Source organism: Leptonychotes weddellii, chromosome 11 (genome assembly GCF_054177405.1).
Source record: "Leptonychotes weddellii isolate Sample4059 chromosome 11, ASM5417740v2, whole genome shotgun sequence".
Taxonomy (NCBI): domain Eukaryota; kingdom Metazoa; phylum Chordata; class Mammalia; order Carnivora; family Phocidae; genus Leptonychotes; species Leptonychotes weddellii.
Window position 1 is genome coordinate 47,922,092 of NC_138379.1, and position 27,775 is coordinate 47,949,866.

At 36.7% G+C, this 27,775-nt stretch overlaps 1 protein-coding gene and 1 long non-coding RNA gene across 3 annotated transcripts in view; both read left to right on the forward strand.

The window, feature by feature from the left end:
* Window positions 1-27,775, forward strand: part of PPME1 (protein phosphatase methylesterase 1) — a 76,268-nt gene that overhangs the window by 9,028 nt on the left and 39,465 nt on the right. Inside the window, exons 2-4 of one of the 2 annotated variants that reach the window (XM_081798813.1) lie at window positions 5,686-5,718; window positions 18,520-18,613; window positions 19,175-19,267. In XM_081798813.1, the coding sequence (XP_081654939.1) occupies window positions 18,575-18,613; window positions 19,175-19,267 (132 nt within the window). In that variant the 5' untranslated portion in view covers window positions 5,686-5,718; window positions 18,520-18,574. The remainder of the gene's footprint in view (window positions 1-5,685; window positions 5,719-18,519; window positions 18,614-19,174; window positions 19,268-27,775) is intronic. The other variant, XM_081798812.1, reaches the window with a different exon arrangement.
* On the forward strand, window positions 19,274-26,028 carry LOC145716216 (uncharacterized). The gene is made up of 2 exons (XR_014138738.1): window positions 19,274-19,448; window positions 20,944-26,028. It is a non-coding gene; the product is annotated as an uncharacterized LOC145716216 (long non-coding RNA).

Consider the following 27,775-nt stretch of genomic DNA (forward strand, 5'->3'; position numbering starts at 1 on the left):
CGCTCTTGCATGCACATATGCGTACATGTACTCTCTCTCAAATAAATAAATAAATCTTCAAAAAAAAATGAAAGAGGTTATGTTGAAAATTCCAGTCATCCAAACCATAGGAGAAGGCTGAAGTTGTTTACTATCACTCCTTTTCCACCATGCATCTATGTGTGTTCTTTGCTATGGACTTTTTCTGGGTGTAAGTGGAAATCCTGTCTTTGTTGCTAATAAGCCATGTGGCTCTTGTCAATTTATCTTTCCTCTTTCTGGGACTCACTATCATGGTGTAGTAGAAAGAGCATTTTGGAACCAGACATACACTTGAGTTTAAATCCAAGCTCCAGTGCTACTGAAAGTGGCTCTGGGCAAATCATTTTACATTTGAGACTGTATTTCCTTGTCTTTAAAATGGGGAAACTTTCCTTGCAGAACTCAGAATTCTGTTTGACACATAATAGGCAGCTAATAAATCATTCCTTTCCATAAAGCAAGATTTAGGTGAGATGATCTCTAATAGTCTGATCCAGTGTGTAGTTTTTAGAATCTTTAACTCTGCTGCTTTAATAACATGCCCTTATCACTAGTGATAAACACTCCAAACTGCCGCAACCCAGACAGCCATCTGGTTACCTTCTTTCCATTCCCTTCAAAGTGTTCCTTATGAAGACTTTTTTTTTTTTTTTTTTTAAGCAGTGATGCCTTGATTTAAATAGCTGGCTGCAATTAAACTTCAGTATTTTGCCTCCACTACAAGACTCCTAGACTAGAGAATTTGTGACAACAGTGACTAGGACTGCTACTGTGCAGCTCGTGACTCATTCATAACTCCCTTAACAGATTGAAACAGCCTAGTAGATGTTGAAATTATTATGCCTATTTGGATTTGAGACATTCACTTCAAAACATACAACTTCTCTTATTCCTTGTTCTCTAAATGTGCAGGGAAAAATTTTCCTCCCTTCCTCCTATTCTCCCCTCCGCTTCTTTTTTTCCTGAGCAGTTAATCATATAGTTTTGTTGGTGGTGGTCAGATCTCCTAGTAGCATCATCACATAGTAGGCAAGCAGCACATCTCTGCCCCCATAGCCTTCTGTAGTATAACACTTCCCCTTCTGACTTGTAATTATTGGTTGACTGACTACTCTTCAAGACTGGGAGCTTCTTAAGGGGAGAAGTTGTATCTTAATTTCCCTGTTTTCAAGCATGCTGGCTACTTAAGTGCTGAGTTGTCTTAGACCTATTTGGCCTCATTTTGTAAGAACAATCTTGTTTCTTCACCAGTTCCATAAAGATGGCATAACTAAACTTATATTCCCTTTCTTCTGAAAGCTGTTTCACTTCATGAAATGATGGAATCTATACTTTATTTTAGCACCAGCACTTAGGCAAATTGTGTTGTGCTTCCAAATACCTTGTCTTAATTTGAAATTTAAAATACTCATATGGTTGAAGCTGATGCCTGCAATTAGTCTCTCTCTCTCTTTTTTAAGATTTTATTCATTTGTCAGAGAGAGTACAAACAGGGGGAGCAGCAGTCAGAGGGAGAAGCAGGCTCCTCGCCAAGCAAGGAGCCCAAAGTGGGACCCAATTCCAGGACTCTGGGATCATGACCCTAGCCGAAGGCAGACATTTAACAGACTGAGCCACCCAGGCATCCCCAGTTAGTCTCTTACATGTAAAGATTTATGTCTGGTTTTGGTTTTATTTTATAACAATTTATGTCTTCTTTTGTGATTCCCCAAACCTGAAAGCAATTTTATTACTATAAGAGAAAAAGTGTCAATTAGCAATTTTTTATGGAAAACCTGCATTTTATAGGATTGGGTTTTTTGCCCTTGCTCAATTTATCCCTTATTCTCTAAGAGTGAAGACTATTTTCCAAGGAGATGATACCTGCACATTGGTGACTCTAACTAAAGTGTAGGGATCAGAGCAAGCAGTCTATCTACTGTTAAAGCCTCATGTTCCAGGCAATGGTAGTTCCCTAAATGTTTCTTGAACTTACTAACTGCCAAGTTTATTTTACTTGCAATGCGTCCCATTTCACTTTTCTAGTCCTACAAAATCCATGAAGTTCTTTCAGACTATTCTAGCTCATTCAGTTGTTCTATTCCTCCTCTGAGCTCTGTTGCACTTTTTGTCATTTCTACTCACTTGTCAATTATTGGGCATTAGTACTTGGTATTGCATTTTTTTAATTGTTACATAAAATTTATCATAATTTTTATGGTAATATAATTTGGCAATTACCATAATTAATTATCATAATTTTATTTTATGGTAAGTTTTTTAACCCCAATAAAATGGAAGGTCTGGAGCGCAGGGGCCTTTGTTTTTTTTTCTTTGCATCTTCTACAGTAGCATAGTTAGGTAAATGTTTTTATAAGATTTCATTTAATGGACATGTGGCACACAACATTTGTTTAAAATGAGATCCTAAAGCTTTTCTTGACCATTCAGCCTGCAGTGATCTTTCCATTTTCTGTCCTTTCTGTCCTATCATTTATACCAGAGATTGGCAAACTTTTCTGTAAAGGGCCAGATAGTAACCATTTTATGGTTTGCCAGCAGTATAGTTTCTGTAGCAGCTACTCAGCTCTGCTGAGTATGGTGAGAGCAGCCATGGACAATATGTAATTGAATATGATTGTGTTCTAACAATACTTTTTTTGTGGACACTGAAATTTGAATTTCATGTAATTTTCTAATGTTATTTAATATTATTCTTTTTTCTTTTCTCCTAGCTTTTAAAAATGTAAAGACCTTTCTCAGCTCATGAGCCATACAAAAACAGGCAATGGCTGGATTTGCCTGTAGGCCATAGTTTGCCAACCCTATATCAATACTATTTATTTTGTACTTCTGCTGTAGTAGAAAGAATATAGGTTTTAAATCAACAAACTAGGATTCCCTTTCTGGCTTTACTACATACTACTTAACTAGTATAAGCTTGACTTTATTTTCTTAAAATGTGGGCAATACTAAATATAACATTATATGTTAATTATACTTCAATACAAACTTTTTAAAAATTTTAATGTGGGTAATACTAGCCTTATCAATAAGGCTAGTTGTTTTTGAAAAGAGATAATGTATACGTAGAATCATTAAGTTATAAAACTAGATAATGGAAACCTATTTACTATAATTTATGAATTCTAAGATACATTTCTTTTTGTATTTGAAATGATAGTGTCTTAACAATTGCTGTTGGGGCAACCTGGGTGGCTCAGTCATTAAGCGTTGGCCTTCCGCTCAGGTCATGATCCAGGGGTCCTGGGATTGAGCCCTGGGTGGGGCTCTGTGCTCAGCGGGGAGCCTGCTTCTCCCTCTCTCACTCCCCCTCTCACTCCCCCTGCTTGTGTTCCCTCTCTTGCTGTCTCTCTCTCTCTGTCAAATAAATAAAATCTTTTAAAAAACACAAAAAACAATCGCTGTTGGTCAAGTAACAGCCTTGTCTTGGTTCTCTCCACTTGTATGAGCAGACACCAAAACCAGCATCAAAACTTGCAAAGTAGGTGTTGGTAGCTTGGAAGAAAATCCTGGAGACAAAAGTGGAGTACTCTCTTAACCACTAAAAACTGACTGGTTGTGAGAAGGAGTGGGTATTCAATCAGGTGAGTTAAGCATTATTCCTAAAGTTAGATTCAAAAAGTAATATAGCTCTCCACATAACGGTAAAGTCAGCATATGAGCTGGTGTTTAAATTTTAAGAAACATTCCATTACTAATGTTCTTGTGAGGCACAGACGACTATATAAGTCAAAGTGATTCAAAAGAGAATAGAACTCTCAGTATGAAGAAATTGGTTAGAAATATTTTAAGAGAAATATTCCCTCATTAATACTTAATGAGAGGAAAACTCTCATTTTCCTTTATTTATACCCATAAATGATATATGTTGAATCAGTGTAAGTAAGCAATTTAAAATGAATTCTAAGTGGTCAGGTGTGTCTTATTTTAATTGGTAGCTTTTTTCTTAGTGTTACGTAAAATTATAGTTCATCTTACTTTTGACAATACTGTATATATACAGTATTTTATCTGTTCTCCTAACAACTACATTGCGATCTACTTGTTTAGTTTTCTCTAATTTAATTGTAAACTCCTGTGTTTTATTTACTTGCCTCAAAGTGATTAGCACACAGGAGCTCAGTAAACATTTGATGAATGAATGAATGATACTCTAATACAGTGGACACATGATGTTTCCAATAGTTTAAAATTGTCCACCCTGAATTTAGTAGGGAAGGAAGAGCCATAGATTTGTGGAATATAGAAATGAGATTTTAAAACTGTAATTATTGACAGTGTGCAAAGATGAACTTGTGCCCTATTTATATCCTTCTATCTTCATTCTATTAAGAAAATTTAAAAAAAGAAAATATAGCTCAGATCATTAGGAGGATTAAATTTAGATAATGCTTGTAAAGTGCTTAGCACAAATACATGAGTGATTTGTTTCATTTAATCCTTCTCACCCCTTTAATTAAATCAGCTTTTCCTTAAGCTTAAGAACCATGGTTCAAGATATATTAAAATCACTTCAAATTCACTTTTCTGTGTTAATCACTTGAACTACATTGTTAATAGCTGAATTTCATCACAAATAGCATTTTATCATATTATATGGCTAAGTAGGCTTGGGGGTAGAACCACCCAGAGAATTTACAAATATTTCATAGTAGTGTTAATCAGAGAAAATGTGCTTCAGTTTTCCCAACCATTACTTTACAGACCTTGGGAATATAAACCCATTTTTAAGTTGTAGAATCTCTATACTAACATTTTTCTTACTGAATATCGGGAAGTTTCAATCTCCTATTTGGTAATGAGAGAAATTACTTTCCCAATCCAGATCATTATTTAATAAGGACAGTATTTCAGATTTTTATAACATTTAAGAAAATCTTCACACCGGACATCATCATTGTGAATCCTTCCCTGACCTGATTCCATTCCCATCAGTGTCCCAAACAGGATTGGATGTGCCATCTATGAGTTTTCATGGTATGCTAGGCTTATTTCTGCCCAAGCTTTAGTGTACAGTGACTGTTTACTTACTTATTTTCTCCTAGGCATGAGCTTTTTGAGGGCAAGAACCAAGTTTTATTAATCAGTGGGAACTTCTGGCCTGCTGATTTCCCAAATGCCCACGAAGTATATCAGGGCCTGCCATAAAGGGCATACTCAAATATCACTTTAATTGAATTGGAATTAAATTAGTTGATTATATAAGCAAATCGTGACTGGAAAGAGGCTCTAGAATTGCCCTAAATATATTTGAAATGAAATACCTTATGAAATATGTCTCATATTCTACATTATTATGGTATTCAGGTGAGTCTGAGAAGGGAGTTATATGGTGGTTGTTTCTGAACTATATACTTACTAGAGTCTTCTATATGGACTTTTATTGGATTATAAACTCTGACTCCAAACCTGCTTGCCTTCTTCCTGTTGTGGTACTGTCTAAACAGAATAGTAGCTTACATAAGTTCTGATCCCTGAGTATAGCTACAAACATTGATTATAAGAGTAAACAGCTACAATTAGCCCTTGTAAAACATCAAAAAAGCCTTATACTCTGTCTGCTTTCTTGCTTTCATTACTGATATCTCAGTGATTGTGTTTTTGTTTGAGGCCAGATCATTGTACTAAAATTTTCATATCTTTTTTTCTCTTTACTTTTAGGGTTTTGGAAAAATAAATTATTAATTAAGTTGGGTAAGTGGCAGAAATAAAATTGAGAAATTTTTCTAAACCTAAGTAAAGCAGAATTCTTTTATTATCAGAGGTATAAGATTACAGTTCTTCCATGCTGCAGCAATCTGTCTTCATCCATCCATTCAAAATGAAGTATATATATATATTTTTAAAGATTTTATTTATTTTATTTGAGAGAGAGAATGAGAGAGAGAGAGAGCACATGAGAGGGGGGAGGGTCAGAGGGAGAAGCAGACTCCCTGCTGAGCAGGGAGCCCGATGTGGGACTCGATCCCGGGACTCCAGGATCATGACCTGAGCTGAAGGCAGTCGCTCAACCAGCTGAGCCACCCAGGCGCCCCTGAAGTATATATTTTTGTGTGATCTGACTCAGCAGGTTGGAAGTTCCTGTGGACTAAATATCTTATTTGAAAGTGGTCTTAAGTGAGGTAATGATGCAGTTTTGGAATATAGGTGAGGTTCAGTTAGGTGGAGTCCGGAGCCGACGACCAAAAAAGAATTCTTGAGGCGTGTTTGGTGCAAAATGGTGGTTTATTAAAGCACGGGGACAGAACCCATGGGCAGAAAGAGCTGCTGCCCTGTGGTCTTGAGGAGTGGCTGATTATATACGCAGGAGTTGGGGAGGTGAGGACAAAAGGGGGTGTCCAGAAGGACTGTCATATGCTAAAGACTCTCAGGATACTGGAGGCCTGGTTACTGTCAAGCCAAGGTTGTTTTTCCCTCTAATAGGCACTAATATGAAGACAGTTGGGAGTTTCCTGGAGGAATGTTACGTTCCTCCTATCACACGTCCTTGTCAATGGGCTTCAGGTTCAAAAGAAATTCAATTTTATTTACATTTCCTTCTGCCTCAGCCTCCCTTAATTTTATGGAGGAGAGGGTGATGTTAGGGCTTCAGGAAACTGAGTTATGGGTCTCTTGGAAGTTAGGCTATTGATAAGAAAGCTTCTTCCTTGTAAATCACTAGGACATTTTTTTTTTTTAAGATTTTATTTATTTATTTGACAGAGACACAGCGAGAGAGGGAACACAAGCAGGGGTAGTGGGAGAGAGAGAAGCAGGCTTCCCGCGGAGCAGGGAGCCCGATGTGGGACTCGATCCCAGGACTCTGGGATCATGACCTGAGCTGAAGGCAGACGCTTAACAACTGAGCCACCCAGGCGCCCCTCTCTAGGACATTTGTAAACTGAGGGAGACTCCTGTCCTGCAGGACTGTGCTCTCTATCAGTTAACCATTTGTTTTTCCTTTAGGGCAGCCAGGAGTGCTTGAGGAATGTCACATATATCCCAAAGTGTGGGGGGAGGGGTGTAGGGTGCCAGCTTCGGCTTTGTCCTAAGCTTGCCTTCTGTTCCCTCATCAGTAAGCCTTCATTCAGTTGCTTGAAACCACATCATATATGGAGCCATAAGTATCCTGTCCTGTCTAATGCAGGACATTGTGGTAAATGCTATTTTCATTTTTGGATTCCATGATGCCCAATTAACAACATTCACCAGTGGCTAACAAAGAAAACTAATAGGAATAGAATCTAGGATTTCAATCCCATGGTAAATCAGTATTTATTAACTTAGAGCTCTTTAAAGATTTTATTTATTTATTTGACAGAGAGAGAGACAACGAGAGAGAGAACACAAGCAGGGGGAGTGGGAGAGGGAGAAGCAGGTTTCCTGCAGAGCAGGGAGCCCAATGCAGGGCTCGATCCCAGGACCGTGGGATCATGACCTGAGCCGAAGGCAGACGCTTAATGACTGAGCCACCCAGGCGCCCCAACTTAGAGCTCTTTAAAATGGCCTCTTATGTTCTCTCTTTGTGAATGGCATCAGAGAAACTTGAAAGTTGTCTTTGATTCTTCCTTCTCACTCCACCTTCCTGCTCTGTCCCATTGCCATCTACATTTGTAAACCTTGACTTTTTCTTTTCTTTTTTTTTTTAAGTTTTATTTATTTGACAGAGGGAGACACAGCGAGAGAGGGAACACAAGCAGGGGGAGCGGGAGAGGGAAAAGCAGGATTCCCTCTGAGCAGGGAGCCTGATGCAGGATTCGATCCCAGGACCCTGGGATCATGACCTGAGCCGAAGGCAGACACTTAACGGCTAAGCGCCCCAACCTTGACTTTTTCTTTAGTTTCCGTGGTACTCAGGCTTGCTACTAGGGCCCTCTGCCAGTCACTACCGCCACAGCAGGAACTAATCCTCTTTCACCTCTTCCTGGGGATTTCTGCTTGCTCATTGCTAGCTTGGGTGATTTCAAGAATGGAGAACCTAGTATTATTTTGAGGGTAGTATTGAAAACTGAAGGAAGTAACCCTGAGAATAAGATTTTAGCTCAGCTGCTTTGTGTCTTGGATGAGTTATTTAACTTCCCTTGGCTTTAGTTTTCTCATTTGCAAAATAGGAATGGCTACCCCAGAGAGTTGTTGTAGAAATTAATTCATTTATTTATCTCCATTCTCTTATCAAATCCTATTAATTTATGGTAGAGTAATTTGGAAAAAGGAATACTACCAAAGGACAAATAGAGGAGAGAAGATAGGCTACCAAGATTTAGGAAGATAGCAGATTGACTGTTAACTAACAGAGAAGAGCAAACTGAAAACTACCTGCAGAAGGAGAATGAAAGTACAGGCTAATCCATATCATAACCCCATACAGGCTCAGGAATTGTAGGTGCTGAGTACCTTGGAAAGGGGGCTAAAGCAGGAGGATTGATTGAAAATCTGTATAAAGCAGCTTTAGACTCCCAGATCTCCTTTCCCTCAGTGTGACAGTTAACTTCTAGAGAAAATGAACCGGAGTGTCTCTGGACTCAGAGTAGGTATGTGACAACAAAGGTAAAGCAACAGGATGAGAGCAGGGGTTAAGCGAAGATATACATTCTGTCTTCTAGACACACTCATGGCTTGCTCCCTCACTTTCAGGTCTTTGCTTAAAGGTGCCTTCCCTAACCACCTGATTTAAAACTACAGCCCTTCCTAACCCGGCATTTTTTGTCCCCCTCCCCCCACCCTTCACCCCCCGGCTTAATTTTTTTCCGTGACACCACTACCTGACAAATTTTTACTTATGTCTCCTTCTATTGGAGTGCAAACACCAGAATAGTAGGGAGTTTTGTCTGTTTTGTTCACTGAAGTATCCCCAGTACTTAAAATAGTATCTTGTAGGTGCTCAGTGAATGTTTGTTGAATGAGTAAACAAATGAGACTATTCAGATCTTTTCCCAGAAGGTTAACAGCTAGTCTTTTTTTTTTTTTTTTTAAAGATTTCACTTATTTATATGACAGAGAAAGACACAGCAAGAGAGGGAACACAAGCAAGGGGAGCGGGAGAGGGAGAAGCAGGCTTCCCGCCGAGCAGGGAGCCTGACGCGGGGCTTGATCCCAGGACCCTGGGATCATGACCTGAGCCGAAGGCAGACGCCCAACGACTGAGCCACCCAGGCGCCCCTAACAGCTAGTCTTATGTCCCCAGGCAGGAGATTGGAGGATTTCTGTCTGGAGAAATGACTGGCCTAAGAGAAAAGACAAGCATTGATGTTTGGGGGAAGAGTCCCCTATTTAAAAGGTTACATCTCTACTTATTAACTGTATAGTCATATTCAATAGTCAGCAAGCCCTGTTCTCTCATAGAATCACCAGTTATCTAGGGAAAGCCTTTAACACAAAAGACAGATACCAAGGCAAAATGAGAAAAAGGAAATAATAATGCATAGAACAAAAGAAAATCCTTAAAAAAACTAGTATCTCTTGTCAGAGAGACAAGAGACAATATGGTATCTATGAAACAAGAATAAGACGCTCTTAAAAAAGGGGGGGACCTGGTTTCAGAGAACAAGAAATAGCTGTTGAGAATGAAATTATGTATAGTAGATATAAATTCAGTAGAAGAGAAAGTTTAAGGAATCTTCTAGACGGTCGCATGTTCTAGTTTAAGATTAAAATTTAGAAATATGGGAGATAAAAAGATTCTTAGTAAAAAAAATCTCAACAATAGCACCTTGCTTAGAAGATGATAGAAAAATGCCTTAAATTTTGAGAATATCTAGCCTAGAATTGATTTGACTAGTATCTGCCTACAACATCTTTGTCTCTTTTACATAGTATATAGCTGGAATTAAAAAAAAAAAAAATCTCCTCTGAGGATATTTGTTTCAGATCAGCTTCATTTTTTTGCATGGATTATCCTAGAGAATATTCTAGTGAGTTTAGTCTATCCTTGATATATTTGGGTTTATTTCTTTGATCTTATTTTGTATTTTGTTCCATCTGACCTGGCTTCTCATTCTATTTTTTTAAATTTATAATCTATTCTTTGAGTGGTTACCTTAACATTTTTTGGTAACAGTTTTATTGAGATGAAGTTCACATGTCATACAACTGACCCATTTAGAGTATACATTTTTTTTTAGCATGGTAACATAGTTCCACAATGAATTTTGCAACATGTTCAGCACCCTAAAAAGAAATCCTCATACCCATTAGCAGTCAGCCCTCAGGTTCCCTCAAACCTCCCAGCCCTAGGCATCTACTAATCTAATTCCTATCTATAGATTTACCTAATTTGGACATTTACCATAATGGAATTATATAGTGTATGTGATCTTTTGTGATTGGCCTCTTTCACTCAACATAGTATTTTCACTCAACAAGTTGTAGCAGGTTGTAAAACTTCATTCCTTTTTATTGGCGAATGATATTCCGTTGTTTGGATATGAGATTTTATTTATCCATTCAGTGGTTGATGGACATTTGAGTTGTTTCTACATTTTAGCTATTACAAACAGTGCCGCTGTGAACATTCGTATACATGTTTTAAGGTGGACATTTGTTTTCATTTCCCTTGGGTATACCTAGGAGTGAAATTGCTGGATCACATGGTATCTCTCAGTGTTTAATCTTTTGAGGAACTGACAAACTATTTTTCTTTTTTTTTTTTTGACAAACTATTTTTCAAAGCGGCTGCACCATTTTATATTCTCATCAGCAATATATGTGGGTTCTAATTTTCCACATCCTTAGCAATACTTGTTATTATTGATCTTTTTGTTTATAGCCATCCTGGTTGTGTAAAGTGGTTCTTCATTGTGGTTTTGATTTGCATTTCTCTAGTAACTAATGATGCTGTATATTTTTTTATGTTCTTATTGGCCATTTGTAGGTGTTCTCTGGAGAAATGTGTATTCTAATCATTTGCTCATCTTAAAAAATGGGTTATTAGTCTTTATACTGAGTTGTGAGTTTTTTATATATTCTAGATATAAATCCCTTATCAGATCTATGATTTGCAAGTGTTTTCTTCCACTCTGTGGGTTGTCTTTTCATGTTTTTGATGGTGTTCTTTGAAGCACAAACATATTTAATTTTGGTAAGTTCAATTTATCTTTTCTTGTGCTTTTGGTATCATAGCTATGAAGCCATTGCCTAACCCAGAATCATGAAGATTTATGCTTATGTTTTCTTCTTGGAGTTTTATAGTTTTAACTCTTATCTGTTGGTCTGTGATCCATTTTAAGTTAATTTCTGTGTATGATGTGAGGAATGGGTCCACTTTCATTCCCTTGTATGTGAATATCCAATGAAAAGACTCCTCTTTCCCTACTGACTTATCTTGGCATTCTTTTCAGGGATCAATTGATCATAAATGTTTAGATTCATTTCTTAACTCTCAATTCCATATTGATTTATATATCTGTCCATATATCAGTACCACACTGTCTGGATTACTGTAGCTCTGTAGTAAGTTTTGAAATCATGAAATATGAGTCTTCCAACTTTGTCTTTCTTTAAAAAATTGTTTTGACTATTTTGGGTTCCTTGAATTTCCATATGAATTTTAGGATAAGCTTGTCAATTTCTGCAAAGAAGCCAGATGTAGTCTTGATAGGTATTGCTTCGAATCCGTAAATCATTTTCGGGAGCATTGCCATTTTAACAATATTAAATCTTCTGATTCATGAATGTGGCAGGTGCCTTTGTATTTATTTATGCCTTCTTAAATTTCTTTCAGCAACATTATGTAGTTTTCAGTGTATAAGTGTTGCATTTCTTTGTTTAAATTTATTTCTAAGTATTTTTTTCTGATCAATGGTATTATAAATAAAATTGTTTTCTTAATTTCATTTTGGATTGTTCATTGCAAAGTTATAGAAATACAATTGATTTTTGTATATTGATCTTGTGTTTTGCGACCTTAGTGAATTTGTTAACCAGTTCTTACAGTTTTTTTTAATGGATTTCTTAGATTTTGCCCGAGGCATTTAAACATGAGTACTTAATCTATAGAAGTCCCAAGTTTAATCAATATTCCTGACATTCTTCTGAAATAATACAAAGACTTTAGAAATCTGTGGCAGCCAGAATAATGGCACCTCAAAGATGCTCAGGTTCTATCTATAAAATATTTATTATTTTACATGGCAGAGGAAAATTAAGGTTGTTAATCAGTTGACTTTGAAATAGATTATCCTGGGGCACCTGGGTGGCTCAGTTGGTTAAGCATCTGCCTTCTGCTCAGGTCATGATCCCAGGGTCCTGGGATCGAGTCCCTTATTGGGCTCCCAGCTCAGTGGGGAGCCTGCTTCTCCCTCTCTGCTGCTCCCCATCTTGTGCTCTCTCTGTCAAATAAATAAATAAAATATTAAAAATAAAATAGATTATCCTGAATTGGGGTGGGCCCAATGTAATCACATGTGTCCTTTATTTTTTTAAAGTTTTATACTAAAACTATAATATGTAGCTTTTTTTTTTTTTACAAATTGTTAGACATAATAATTCATCTCTCTGTTAGTTCAAAATTTTAGAATTGACTTGGATTCTACTATCAGTCATCTTCCATATCTTGAACATTCCTGAGATTTGTTGATTGCCTTTTTTAAAGGTCTTTCTATGTTTTCCTCCTTTTTAATTCCATTACCAGTCTAGACTCCCCTCTTCTTTTTGTTTTTTTAATTTTATTTTATTATGTTATGTTAGTCATCTTACATCATTAGTTTTTGATGTAGTGTTCCATGAATTATTGTTTGCGTATAACACCCAGTGCTCCATTCAGTATGTGCCCTCCTTAATACCCATCACCAGGCTAACCCATCCCCACACCCCCCTCCCCTCTAAAACCCTCAGCTTGTTTCTCAGAGTCCATAGTCTCTCATGGTTCGTCTCCCCCTTCGATTTCCCCCCCCTTCATTTTTCCCTTCCTACTATCTTGTTTTAGAGGTACAGGTCTGTGATTCATCAGTCTTACACAGTTCACAGTGCTCACCATAGCACATACCCTCCCCAATACCCATCACCCAGCCATCCCATCCCTCCCACCCCCCACCACTCCAGCAACCCTCAGTTTGTTTCCTGAGATTAAGTATTCCTCATATCAGTGAGATCATACGATACATGTCTTTCTCAGATTGACTTATTTCGCTTAGCATAATACCCTCTAGTTCCATCCATGTCGTTGCAAATGGCAAGATTTTTTGGTGGCTGCATAATATTCCATTGTATGTATGTATTGTATGTATGTGTATATATATATGACATTTTCTTTATCCATTCATCTGTTGTTGGACATCTTGGCTCTTTCCATAGTTTGGCTGTTGTGGACATTGCTGCTATAAACATTGGTGTGCACGTACCCCTTCGGATCACTACATTTGTATCTTTGGGGTAAATACCCAGTAGTGCAATTGCTGGATCGTACGGTAGCTTCTATTTTCGACTTTTTGAGGAACCTCCATACTGTTTTCCAGAGTGGCTGCACCAGCTTGCATTCCTACCAACAGTGTAGGAGGGTTCCCCTTTCTCTGCATCCTCCCCAACATCTGTTGTTTCCTGACTTGTTAATTTTAGCCATTCTGACTGGTGTAAGGTGGTATCTCATTGAGGTTTTGATTTGGATTTCCCTGATGCGGAGTGATGTTGAGCACCTTCTCATGTGTCTGTTGGCCATTTGGGTGTCTTCTTTGGAAAAAATGTCTGTTCATGTCTTCTGCCCATTTCTTGATTGGATCATTTGTTCTTTGGGTGTTGAGTTTGAGAAGTACTTTATAGATTGTGGATACTAGCCCTTTATCTGATATGTCATTTGCAAATATCTTTTCCTATTCTGTCGGTTGTCTTTTGGTTTTGTTGACTGTTTCCTTTTCTGTGCAAAAGCTTTTTATCTTGATGAAGTCCCAATAGTTCATTTTTGCCCTCGCTTCCCTTGCCTTTGGCGATGTTTCTAGGAAGAAGTTGCTGCTGCTGAGGTCAAAGAGGTTGCTGCCTGTGTTCTCCTCTAGGATTTTGATGGATTCCTGTCTCACATTTAATAGACTCCCCTCTTCTAAGCAGGTTACTGCAGCAACATTTTTTTCCCAGAATCAAGTCCATCTTGGACCTTTCGCCACATTGACTTTTCTGAAATACTTTAATCTGAACCATCCAAACTCTTCCCAGAATCAAGTCCATCTTGGACCTTTCGACACATTGACTTTTCTGAAATACTTTAATCTGAACCATCCAAACTCTGTCAGACTTTTGGGACCCTAACACACAAATAACAGAAAAAGAACATATATTCCCCACCTTAATTATATCTAATATCATTCTTTCTCCATGATCTGCTTTTAGTTCTATCAGCTTCTTTTAGTTTTTCAGAACCATTGTACTTATTTCTAACTTGTTGCATTTAGCTATTTTTGTGTGTTTTTTATCAGTGTTCCCTATGATAGGCACCATACTGGGTCCTTATTTGTGCCCTTCTGCCTGCCTGACATGTCTTCCTTACCCTTCCCTATTTCTATCAGTCCAAATTCTGTCTAGCCTTCAATGCCTAGCTTAACTGTTATTTTTTCTTTGAAGCCCTTTTTTATTTCCCAAACTAAAAGTAATCTTTTTTTTAACTAATCTTTATTCCCTCCTTTGAACATTCACAGCACTTTAGCTATACCTCTTCAGGCATTTAACTCTACCTTATGTTAGATATTTACATATTTAACATTAGCTTCTTTTTTTTTTTTAAAGATTTTATTTATTTATTTGACAGAGAGAGACACAGCGAGAGAGGGAACACAGCAGGGGGCAGGGGGAGTGGGAGAGGGAGAAGCAGGCTTCCCGTGGAGCAGGGAGCCCGATGTGGGGCTCAATCCCAGGACCCTGGGATCATGACCTGAGCCGAAGGCAGACGTGCTTAACCGACTGAGCCACCCAGGCGCCCCTTAACATTAGCTTCTTAAGAGCAGAGGCATTGTATCACTAGTTTTATAATTATCCCAGCATCTCCTATCATCCCACCTCAGTTCCAGCCTGGTACATATAACAGGTTCTTGGTGAATAAATCCTCATTTTTAAAGTTTTAAATTAACCTTGGGACACCTGTGTGGCTCAGTTAGTTAAACGTCCAACTCTTGACTTCAGCTCAGGTCATGATCTTAGGGTCATGAGATCAAGTCCTGCCTTGGCCTCCGTGCTGGGTGTGGAGCCTGCTTAAGATTCTCTCTCTCTCTCCCTCTGCCCCTCCCCCCATTTTGTTCCCTTTCTCTCTCTCTTAAAAAATTATAAAGTATATATTAACTTTGTTATGCTTTTGCAAGTTTTTTTTATTACTTCAAAATTCTTCCATTATGACTCCAGGGAGAAAAAAAGTCATTAATTTATTTAAAAATTATAACTAAAAAGCCTACATGGGCTGTAATGACTATAAAATAGGTAGGCATACAATAAAAAGCAAACTATTTTTTTTTTGAAGATTTTATTTATTTATTTGACAGAAAGACACAGCGAGAGAGGGAACACAAGCAGGAGGAGTGGGAGAGGGAGAAGCAGACTTCCCACTGAGCAGGGAGCCCGATGCGGGGCTCGAGCCCAGGGCCCTGGGATCAAGACCTGAGCCGAAGGCAGGCGCTTAACGACTGAGCCACCCAGGCGCCCCAAAAGCAAACTGTTTTTAAAAAGAACTAAAACTACATCCCTAAAATACAGAATATTCTTTCTGACTAGAATGTAAAGATCAATGTAAGATCCTTGCTATCTACTTCATGTCTAACATTGGTTGCAAAATTCCTGAACTTGGAGAGGATATAAACAATTAGATTTTCAAAGGAGTATCCCAGAAAAATTTCTGTGCAAGTAGGAACAACCTTTGGAGGTATAGATTACAGGCTCTTTAACAAGATGTGAATTACTCATATGTTGGTATACATTGGGTAGTCCCTAGAACTTTTTTTTTTCTTAATGAAGGGAATTAGAAGTGGAAGGTGTTCTAGGAATAATTTCTACTTATACAAACTAGTGATTTTTTCTGGTCCCTGGCTAACTTGAGAAGTTTCTGTGAGCTTTGCAAAGACTCTGAAAAGGAAATTTCTGATAATATATTCTAAAGCCTTATTACTTTTCAGAAGCATAAATGAAAGAGAGAGAAAAAAAGGATCTGAGAATTAATATAGCACTGGGGTAAAGAGCAGAGGCTTTGAAGAGTGATGGAATTGGATTTGAATCCTGTCACTGCCACTTACTTAGTAGTTAGTTCTATAACCTTGGGTAAGTTACTTCATATCTCTAAATCTGTTATATGTGTAATGGGGGTAAAAATAACTCAAGAGTTTTATGAGGATTAAATGGAATCATGCCTGTAAATTACTTGGCAGAGTGAGTCACTGTTGTTGCACAGTAAATGTTAGATACTATTACTGTGATGATATCCTAGGGCCAGACATTAAAAATTCATCCATAGATCCTTAGAATCCATTATGACATGTTTGACATGCCATGTGTGGTTGTTATACTCAAAATTAGTATATGCATAGGTGGATTTGTGAGTGACTAATGAGTCAGTAGAATTAAGAATTCTACTTTTAGTTTTCCAGTAGGAACTCAAGTGCATCCAGCAAACCAGAAAAAATAGGTCTAGGTTGAAGTTGGAGTTTACTTCTGCATAGGCAGTTTTTCTATCAGGAGATAGGATTTTACTCATTTACGGAGCAACTACTAAATGCCAGTTGTATTAGATTCCTTTAAAAGGTATGTTATTTGGGGCATCTGGGTAGCTCAGTCAGTTAAGTGTCCAACTCTTGGTTTCAGCTCGGGTCATGAGATCGGCCCCATGTTAAGCCCCCCACAGAGTGTGGAGCCTGCTTAAGATTCTCTCCCTCTCCCCGCTCCCCCTTACTTCTCCCCCCCTCCCCACGCACATGTGCTCTCTCTCTCTAAAAACAAAAAATGAAAGAAAGAAAAATCATATTTTGTTCAGTTGCTATAATCCAAGGCAGAAAGAATTTAAATAATTTGAATTTGCCCAAATCCATACTATAACTGTTAGGGATTTGCAGGGTATTATAGGGAAATGGTAGGAACTGTGAGGAATTTGAACTCTACTCTCATTCCGAATCATTTACCTTTGTATTCCTAGCACCCCTCTTTCAACTTGGGGAACTTTAAAAATGATCAGTGCCTATGCCACACTTCAAGCCATTTAAAGCAATTTTAGAAGTGAAACCCAAGCATCGGTATTTTTAGAAGCTGCTTATTATATGGATTGAGAACTACTGATCTGTTCAATGCCATAAGAGAGTAGATGTTCAATAAATGTTTGATTGTTGAAAGAATATATACCTAATGGTGCAGTTGCTCCATTGTAATTCCCATATTATAGTCGACCTAGAGTGCTTTTTTACTAACTTAAGTCTTTCAAAGGGGCTTTGCATTATACTTCGTATATATTCTCAATTTGCCCCCATGGCATATATAGGAAGATACTTGGCAGGAGGTAACATTTTGCTGCTGACAGAATTCTGAATTTCCTCCATTACTGAGGAAAATAGGTATGGAAATAGGGTAAGGCTCAGGGTTCCTTTCTTGTATTTCATCCAAGGTTGAAGACATAGGTTGTAAATAGACATTTACTGGTTATTTTTGTTTTAGAATAATTTTTTAAAAATAATTTGTGGTTCAAAAATCAAAAGATAGAAAGGGATGTACATTGAAAATTGTCCCTCTCATCTCCCAGGCATAGTTCCCCTGCCAGGACAAATGTTACATCAATATTCTTCCAGAGATATCCTAAACATATATAAGCAATTATATTTACACATACTTCCCATTTTTACCCAAAAGTAGTATGGTGCATCGTTTGTTTACTTAACAGTGTATCTATATACAAAGAATATAATCAGCATATAATTGCTTTCATCTTTTTATAACTAAATATTATTTCTCTGTGTACCACAACTTATTTTCATCTATCACCTGTTGATGGATATTTAAGTTGTTTCTAATTTTTCTCTATTATAAACAATGCTACATTAAATAGATAAGTCATTTCACTTCTGCATGAGCATATCTTTGGATAAATTCCTAGAAGTTAAGGCATTGCCAGTTTGCCTTTTATGAAGGTTGTATATTGATGGGTTGGAAATAATAAAAAAAGCATGAAATAATGTGAGGGATTAAAAATATAAAGAAGAAATAGTGACCAAAAATGACTATTGCAGGAATGATATTAAAATGGCTTGAGAGGATAGGAATGAGCCGATAGCCAAGAACAAGGAGGGAGAACTAGTAGGTTTTGTGGTGTATATACACGAGATATATTTGTGATTAAAATATACTAATGAATTTTTTAAAATCCTAACAATTTTACTCTTAAATCTTAACTTGAACTTTTAAAAACACATCTTTAATGTGATGCTTTCTGTATGAAAACTGATCATTCTTTAAGAGATAATACCCTTGGAATTTTCATTTCATATTTACATTTAGCATTTATCGATCAAGATTTTATCTTTTCATGCATAACTATTTTTTACATGAACTCTCTCTCTCTTTTTTTTCCCTTAGCCCTGGAAGAAAGCGAGACTTCTCCCCTGTTTCTTGGAGTCAGTACTTTGAGTCCATGGAAGATGTAGAAGTAGAAAATGAAACTGGCAAGGATATATCCTTTGCAAAATGGTTTATTCTTTAGCAAGCTTATACTGCTGTCTAAGAAGACATATTCAGGTTCTAAAATGTTCTTTAGTCCTGCTGTTTATCTCATTTTTATTCCCCACCTGTATTTGTACAGCATGGAATTTAACCTGTAAGTCTGTGTTAATATCGTACTTGGATATAATTGTCTAATGCATGGGGAAAGGATTAAGAATTAAATTCCTGAAACTGATATATCTCTTAAGGGCCCAGGGGAAGTTTTCATGAATCAGGTGAGTTGAGTCAGTTTAGTGTCTAGAAACCAGGGACCAAATATACTCATTAGGGCAAAGGGAATCTTTTTTTTTGTCCCCATTGAAGAAGTGGTCATACTGGCTCCATGCTTCAAAAACAGGTTTGGTATTTCAGAAACTTTTATTTAAGTGTCTCTTAAGTTTGGAAGTCTGCAACTTTACGTAAAGCCTGGTGTACTGCCTGAGTTTTCTAATCAGTATTATTAACTATTAAATAATCAATCAAAAACTTCAGTGAGCAAAAGCTTAGATATATTATCTTTAACTATTCATACACTTTTCGAGTTTACAAGAGTGGTTCAGAGGGTCCTGTCCTACTCCTTCTGCATGGAGGAGGCCATTCTGCCCTTTCCTGGGCTGTGTTCACGGTAAGTAAGTAGTTGATAATAGCGCAATCACTGTTCACTTCTGGATGAATTTGACTAACCTAATTCTTCCTTCTGTGTTCATTCATATAGCTTGATATAAGAACGGTAGGGGTGTGAGTTGATTGTGAATATTTTTCATGTTAGGCCCAAGATCACCTGTTCTTTAAAGTTCTTAACTGGGGTAAGCTTTAGTGCATGAATTCTTCAAACATTTTATAAAATGTTCTATATATATTGCCTTGGGATGAAGGAGATGGGATTTGTTCCTGGTCAAACGTGGGGGTCTGTATCTAAGTAATCTAAGAATAGATAAGCAGAAATATTCTATTCAGGTTCTTTAGGTAGAGATAATGTCTATCCTTTATTTGTCTCCTTCATAGACCCTAGTGTAGTACTTTGCACATGGAGATGTTCCATAATTATTTGGAAAGATTTTTTTCTTTTTTAAAATAATGCTTTATATTTTAATGATACTTGTGAGCTACTGGGAAGTAAACAATATTTAGTTGATGATACCCTTGTCTAGAGTAGAAGATGTATGTCTATGTCAGTGCTTCCAGTTCTAGATCTTCCTGATGTTCTTGACTCTCTGCAAGGAGAGGTGCTGCTAAGGAAAATACTAGCAACATTCCTATTTAAAATGAAATTGTTCTTTCTTCTGGCTTATATCAGGGAGATGTACATACTTCCTCTGTTTACCATTAAGGAGTCTGAGGTACAGAAAATGGGAGCAAGTGGGAATGCAGTACTAGGTAACTGGAGCTAGATGGCTATGGAATTGAGGAGGGCCCTGAACATACCATTATGTTCCTGGCAGCAGGATTACTGGGAATAGTTCTCAACACATAGGCACTTACTCATCTGTTATTAAATTATTAAATAATTTGATTCCTATCTTGTTTGCTACTTCCTTTCAAAGTAGCAAACTTCAGGACATAGCTGTTTGATTTGCCTCTAAGTGCCAGGCTCTTTCATCTCCCTACACCTGTGTCATCCAATAGAAATATAATGCAAACCATATATGTAGGTTTTTCGCCACATATGTAATTTTAAATCTAGTCGAGACATAAAAATAGGTAAAAAGAAACAGGTGAAATTGTTTTTAATAATATATATCTTATTTAACCCATTGTACCCAAAGTATTATCATTTTAATAGATAATCAGTATAAAATTTACTACTGAGATATTTCACTTTATTTTTTATACTGTCTTTGAAATTCAGTATGTATTATAGGCACTTATAACACAGCTCAGTTTGGACTCGCCGCATTTCACATTTAGTAGCATCACTTTGATCATTTACATTACTCAACTAGGTAACTAGATTGTGAGGTGAAGACCATGGGTTAGTTATGCCTGGCACATAATTGTATGCTCAAGGAATGTTTCTTGAATGAATGAGTAACGGCAACACATGCCTGTTCCTAATGTAGCAACTATAGTAGTAAGCATATGTAGTATAGTAGTAAGTAAATGTACTCTGGTTGCCCTGAACCAATAGAACAAGCCATGTAAGCCTTTATTCTCCAAATACAGTCTTCTTATACTTTAAGGTTTCTTTGAAAATTATGTAAAATAATGGACTATGAAAACTGTAAATTTTAAAGTCATGTACAAATATTATAATAAGTGATTTGTTGACATATATTGATATTAAATATTTTTATCTCATAGAAATGATGAAATAACATGGGAAGTGACTGGCATAGAGGAGGTGATTGATAAATAACTGCTGACATTATTATACATGTTATTGTAGAGGAAATCTCTAGCTCTTCTTTTACCAAAGTATAGTCTACAGATTACAAGTGCCATGAGATGTAAATGAAATAGGGGTTTTGTGATTAAATGAGTTTAAGAAATATATAATATCTTTCTCTGATTTCTCTCAGAAATTCACAATATATCACTGTGTTATTAAAGCCTTTAGGATGTTCTTCTAAATAAATCTATTTCATTTCAACTATGTCTTCCAAATGTATTTGACCACTCAATTCCTTTTTTCTAAAACATCCTTTGGCATCCCATACTTTGTGAAAGTCTTTTATAGATAGGTCATTATGTCCCAATTGTTTACCTGGTTTACTTGTATAATCAAGGAAATTCCTTACCACTGAGCTTAATAGCTTGGACTTTTGCTGGTTACATTTACCTGCCCTTTTTTGTTGTTATTCTTGACAGTGTACCAGCCCACTGACTGAGTTTATATGTGACAGTGCTTTGAAAATAAAAATGGCTATGTAAAAGTTAGTGCTCTGGCAATTGACTTGACTCCAGAGGTCATATTTTTGTAAGCACTAGAACATGATCCAGAAGGCAGCCATGGCAAACAGCAGGAATAAGCCCAAGCACCTTATGATCCTGAGAGACAGACTTACCCTCAGACATCCACCCAGATGATAATTGGTACAATACTGTAGTAAAATAGAAACAAAAAGTCACTAGCATAGCAGCGGGACAAGTATACTGACAGCCAAAGGAAGAGATGAACAACTCTGATTGATATTTATGATGCTAGATCATGAGATCCTTGACAGCAGGAACTGTGCCTTATTCACTTTTGATATGACAGCACACAGGGCCTGTCCTGGAGTTGGTGCTCAATAGTTATTCCTTGAATAAGTTAAAACTGACCTTGAACAATTAAAAGGATAAATTTTGTTCATTGTATCCTGTTTGAGAAAGCAGAAAAGATGTAATCATTCTAAAGGCTTTATCAAATGTAAGTCATTTACATATGGCTGATACATAAAGTTATATAACATGGTTAGAAAAATCCCAGACACAGGATATGCAAGACCAAAGGACATGAAGACACAGTTCATGGAGAACAAACAGACATGAGAAAGTTCATCCTCACTAGTAATCAGATATGATTCACATAGGAGGTATCATTTTTTTTAGATATCAAATTAATATTTTCCAAAATGAATTCTCAGTGTTGGCAAAGGCAAAAACAAATACTTTCAAACGCTGGGACTAGAAATCACATCTTCCAGCTCCTACTTCATTGTTCTTTTCCTTAGTGTCAAATAGAGCGCTCTTGGAAAGTAATTTAGCACTTTGATTGAATTATCAATATATTTATACCATTTGACACAGACGTCATACTTCTAGGAATCTGTTCTAAGGAAATAATACCAAATACATGAAAAGCTATTTGTCTAAAATTAGCAATCCCAGTGTCCAACAATAAGTAAATGGTTAAATAAACTGGATGTACCTATAAGACATAATATTATGCAATGTTTAAAAACAATTCTCCTAGGGCGCACCTGGGTGGTTCAGTCATTAAGTGTCTGCCTTTGGCTCAGGTCATGATCCCAGGGTCCTGGGATCAAGCCCCACCTCGGGCTCCCTGGCCAACAGGAAGCCTGCTTCTCCCTCTTCCACTCCCCCTGCTTGTGTTCCCTCTCTCGCTGTGTGCCTCTCTGTCAAATAAATAAAATAATTTTTAAAAAAGGAAAAAAAATTAGAAAAAAATAAAAACAATTCTCCGGGGGAGCCTGGGTGGCTCAGTCAGTTAGGTGTCTGCCTTCGGCTCGGGTCATGATCTCAGGGTCCTGGGATCAAGCCCCTCATTAAGCTACCTGCTCAGTGAGGAGCCTGTTTCTCCCTTTCCCTCTCTCTCGCAAATAAATACATAAAATATGAAAACAAAACAAAAAAACAATTCTTGGGGCACCTGGGTGGCTTAGTCGGTTAAGTGTCTGCCCTCCACTCAGGTCATGATCCCAGAGTCCTGGGATCAAGCCCCACATCAGGCTCCCTGCTCAGTGGGGAGCCTACTTCTCCTCCTCCCTCTGCAGCTCCCCCGCTTGTGCATGCGTGCTCTCTATCTCTCTGTCAAATAAATAAATAAATAAATCTTTAAAAAATACAAATACATACATACATACAATTCTCCCTGAACACTTTGGAAAAAAACTACTTTTTTTTTCTGTTTTTCTATTTTCTAGGTTTTGTTTTTCAGTTGTATGTATATATCTTATTACTTTTGTAACTTAAAGATTTTTTTTTTCTTTAATGGAAACTATTTTCAGAGGAAAAAGTTTGTATTCAATTGAAAGTTTGTATTCAGCTCTGGATACCACCAGTTAAAGGGACACTGGCAGACTGGAACTTGTCCAGGAAAGAGCAGCCATGATTAGAATACTTGAAACCATAGCAGTCAAAGAACAGCTGAAGGAACTGAAAATGTTTGGCCTGAAAAAAGGAAAGACTTGGGAGATGTAATGTTTACCTTCAACTATAGTAATAGTTTTTAAAAAGTGAACCAGATCTTTTAAACATTTACCAGATGCCAGTTACTGTGCTAAGTGCTTATGTGCATGATCCCATTTAATCCTTTCTGTATTTCTATAAAGTTAGGCAGATGAGAACATTGAAATTTAGAGGAATCACAGCCAATGACAGTACCAAAACTCAAATCTACCTATATCTGTCTCCAGTGTGCATGTTTCTCTGAAGACTGGTTCTGTACTACTGAAGAGTAGAGACTCAGGGCAGAAACCATGGAGCCGTATTTTTGACACACATAAGGCAGAACTTGGAATGATTAGGACTATTTCAAAGCAGCTCAGGACTTCTACAGAGGAAAAGTAAGCATCATCTCAGTAGTGTACTAGCAGAGTGCATATTAGAGGATTTAATTATGAATGTATCTTTCAGAGTTCCTTCTTATCCATCACTCTGTAAAATCCCTGGACCTGAATATAACTCGTTTTCCATCTAAATGTTTTGTGGTTTTCTTTTTTTGGGAGGGTGATCCGGAGATTCACCCAAAGAAATCCTCTTAACTATCAAGAGAAAGCATTTCTGCTCTGGCTTTAGTAACAGGAGAAAAGTAAATTATATATATATATATTTTGAAATTCTTTGAATTTCATTCACTATTATATATGTATCTATAGATATATAGATATATATATAGTCATTTTTGTGGAACTAGCAAAGAGTTATAACTAATAGAGGGAAATTATGGTGTTTTAAAGGATAGGGTTTAGGTTTCTAGAAAATTAATTTTTTGCAATCTTTTATTCCTTGGTTATATCCAATAAAGTAGTTGTTACTATAATGATCATATATAGTGGGTTATACTTAGGACTCTGTAGCCTTCACCCATCAGCAAGTACTGGGTATAACAGACTGGCCTAATTGCTGTTGGAGAATCCAGAACTAAGCAGAAATTGAAGTTTGACAGAAAGGAGAGGAGCAGTGGTATCTCATTAGCACATGCAGCCTCAGAAGCCTAGGTTTTGCCAGTCTCCAGTTGTTACCAGCTTTGGTAACTCTGAGGGACCTGGAACCAACCAAGTGTGAATTGAATCTGAAGTGTCTGCTGATTTCTGTTTCTTCTTCCAGTTAATTCAGTTCATGTTAGCAAATAATTACTGAGTATATTCTATAATTAGGTTTTGTGCTGGGTTCTAAGGATAGAAAAATGAGATTTCATTTTTTAATAAGATCAAGTAATCAGGAAATAACCTGTTAAATCCCTACTTTGTATCAGGCATTATGTTAGGTGCTATGGATATAGTAGAGAATTAAACACGTCCTATCTTCTTGTTCGTACGATGTTTTGAGTCTAATGGGGAAGATTGGAAAGATGAAGATGGTACGTGTATACAAATAACACGCAAAAAAATAAAATAAAAGCTTTCATTTCAAACAAATGGGTTTTAATCTCAAAACAGCTTAATCTGTCAAGCTTTAGTTTCTCAATCTGTAAAATGGGTATAACGCTACCTAAGTCAATAGGGAAATTGTGAGAATGAGTAAAAGATATGAGCCTCTTGATAAAGTGCTTGACTCAAGCACTCAGTTTTAGATAAATTTATAGCATCTATATGCAAGATACAAAAGTAACAGAGGAGGAAATGATTAACTCTGGTGATGGTTGAGGGGACTATAAAGAAAGTTGCATTAAAAAAGAGGACATCTCAGGGTGCCTGGGTGGCTCAGTCGTTAAGCGTCTGCCTTCGGCTCAGGTCATGATCCCAGGGTCTTGGGATCAAGCCCCGCATCGGGCTCCCTGCTCCGTGGGAAGCCTGCTTCTCCCTCTCCCATTCCCCCTGCTTGTATTCCCTCTCTCGCTGTATCTCTCTCTGTCAAATAAATAAATAAAATCTTTAAAAAAAAAAAAAAAAGAAAGAAAGAGGACATCTGAACTAGGTTTTGAAGACGTAATAGAAGTTGGATTAGTAAAGAAGGCATTCCAAGGAGAGAGAAATGCAAAAGCAATGAAGGCTGTAACAACGAAGTATGTTTTGGAAATTATAAGTAGCTTGAGTCTAAAGTATGAGGGTGGGGAGCAGGACAGGAAGTGACTAGAGAGATCACAGGGGCAAAATTATAGGAGGGCCTTTTATACCAGGCTAGGGAATTACACCTTATGTCTTTATTTCAGGGTAATAATAGAGGGAACTGTTTTTAAACACTTCCCCATCCATATCCACATTAAATATATTTTAGGCATGTCAAAATTAGGGAGGGGGTATGGAAAGCATGTTTTGCTTGAAATAATCACAAACACATCCAGATTGGAAAGTTCAGGGAAGTTGAATATTTTGATATACCTCTACCTACATCTAATAGAGTATCACTGTTTTAGGCAATAAGTTATTGAAGGTTGTTAATCAAGATACTACTATAGCTAATGGATTGGGCCAGAGACACCAGTGGAGGCAGGCAGACTAGTTAAAAGGTTTTCCTTGTATTACACAATTCTAAATATTTGATATCTTATGGCATGTTAATTTCTCCCAAAAAGGAGAATGTTTAATTAGATTTTTTCACCATGTAAAAACACTACTTAGAATAGTACTGTTTTAAGCTACCCAATTTATTTATGAATGTAGCATCAGTCTAATACCAAACCTAGGCCACAAAAATTCAGGAAGACTATGAACCAATTTCAGTTATAAAATAGATGCAAATTCTAAATAACAGCAGATTGAATCCAGTAGTGTAGTAAAGTAATAATACACTGTAACCTACTAGGTTTTGTCATAGGAATCTGAGAATGGTTCAGCATTAGAAAATCCATCAGTGTAATTAATCTCTCACTTCACTTGATACCAAAAAGGGTCTTGATCAAATACAGTACTCACTTAGGTTGCAAACTCTTGGCAACTGGGAATAGGTGAAGAACTCCCTTAACTTTATTAAGTTTATATACCAGAAAATTATATAAATACACTTAGTGGTAAAACATTAGACACTTTCTTTTAAAGTCAAGGACAAGATAAGGATGCTTTTTCCAACATTTATACTAGGGTTCTGGCCAAACAAAACTAGAAAGAAAAATGAGTTTTCAAGATTTGAAAAGATTGAGAATTGTCATTATTTCAAAATATTGTCCTCCTAGAAAATCAGCTGACAAACTACTAGTTAAGCCATAGTTTACAAAATCAGTATCTTAAAATCTGCCTTTTCTAAGTATTAGCACTTTCTAAATTTGGAAATATGACAGGAAAATGATCCTATTCCTAAAAGCAACAAAACAATAAAATATCTGGCCATAAGCCTTATTAAAAAAAAACCGTGTAAGGCATTTATGGAGAAAACATTAAACTTCACAGAAGGATATAAAGGAAAACCTGAATAGACAAGTAAATCATGTTCCTGTATGAATCTGATAAACATGTTAAAATCTCAATTGGATTTTTCATGAGACTTGATCAACAAACTCTAAAATACACACAGAAGAATACATGCCCAGTGATGACCAAGATAATTTTGAAAAAGAGTGAGAAGGGACAGGCACTGTCAGATATCAAAAGATATTCTAAAACTATCAATAGTGTGATATTTGGAGAAAGAATAAAGAAATAAAATTTAATATACAACAAAAATAACAATCCAAATGGATTAAACTACTGAATTAAAAAAACAAACCTTAAGAACATTCATATATGATGTTGGGGCAGGTTAACTTTTAAAAGTTAACCACAAGAAGTAAAAGCCATAAAATCTCTGGGTTGCAGCAAAAGCTGTTCTAAGAGGGAATTATATAGCAATTCAAGCCTATCTCAAGAAACAAGGAAAAAAATCAAAACAGTCTAATCTTACAGCTAAAGGAACTAGAAAAAGAACAAACAAAGCCCAAGTGAGCAGAAGAAAGGAAATAATAAAGATCAGAGCAGAAATAAAAGATGTAGAGACTAAAAGAACAATAAAAAATCAGTGAAATCAAGAGTAAGTTCATGATTTATTTATCTTGAAAAGATAAATAAAATTGACAAATCCTTAGCTAGACTCATCAAGAAAAAATAGAAAGGACGCAAATAGGTAAATTCAGAAATGAAAGAAAAGTAACAACTGATACCACAGAAATACAAAGGATTGTAAAAGAATACTATGAAAAATTACATGCCAACAAACTGGACAACCTAGAATAAATGGATAAGTTCCTAGAAACATATAATCTTCCAAAACTGAACTAGGAAGAAATAGAAAATCTGAATAAACCAATTACAAGAAACAAAACTGAATCAGTAATAAA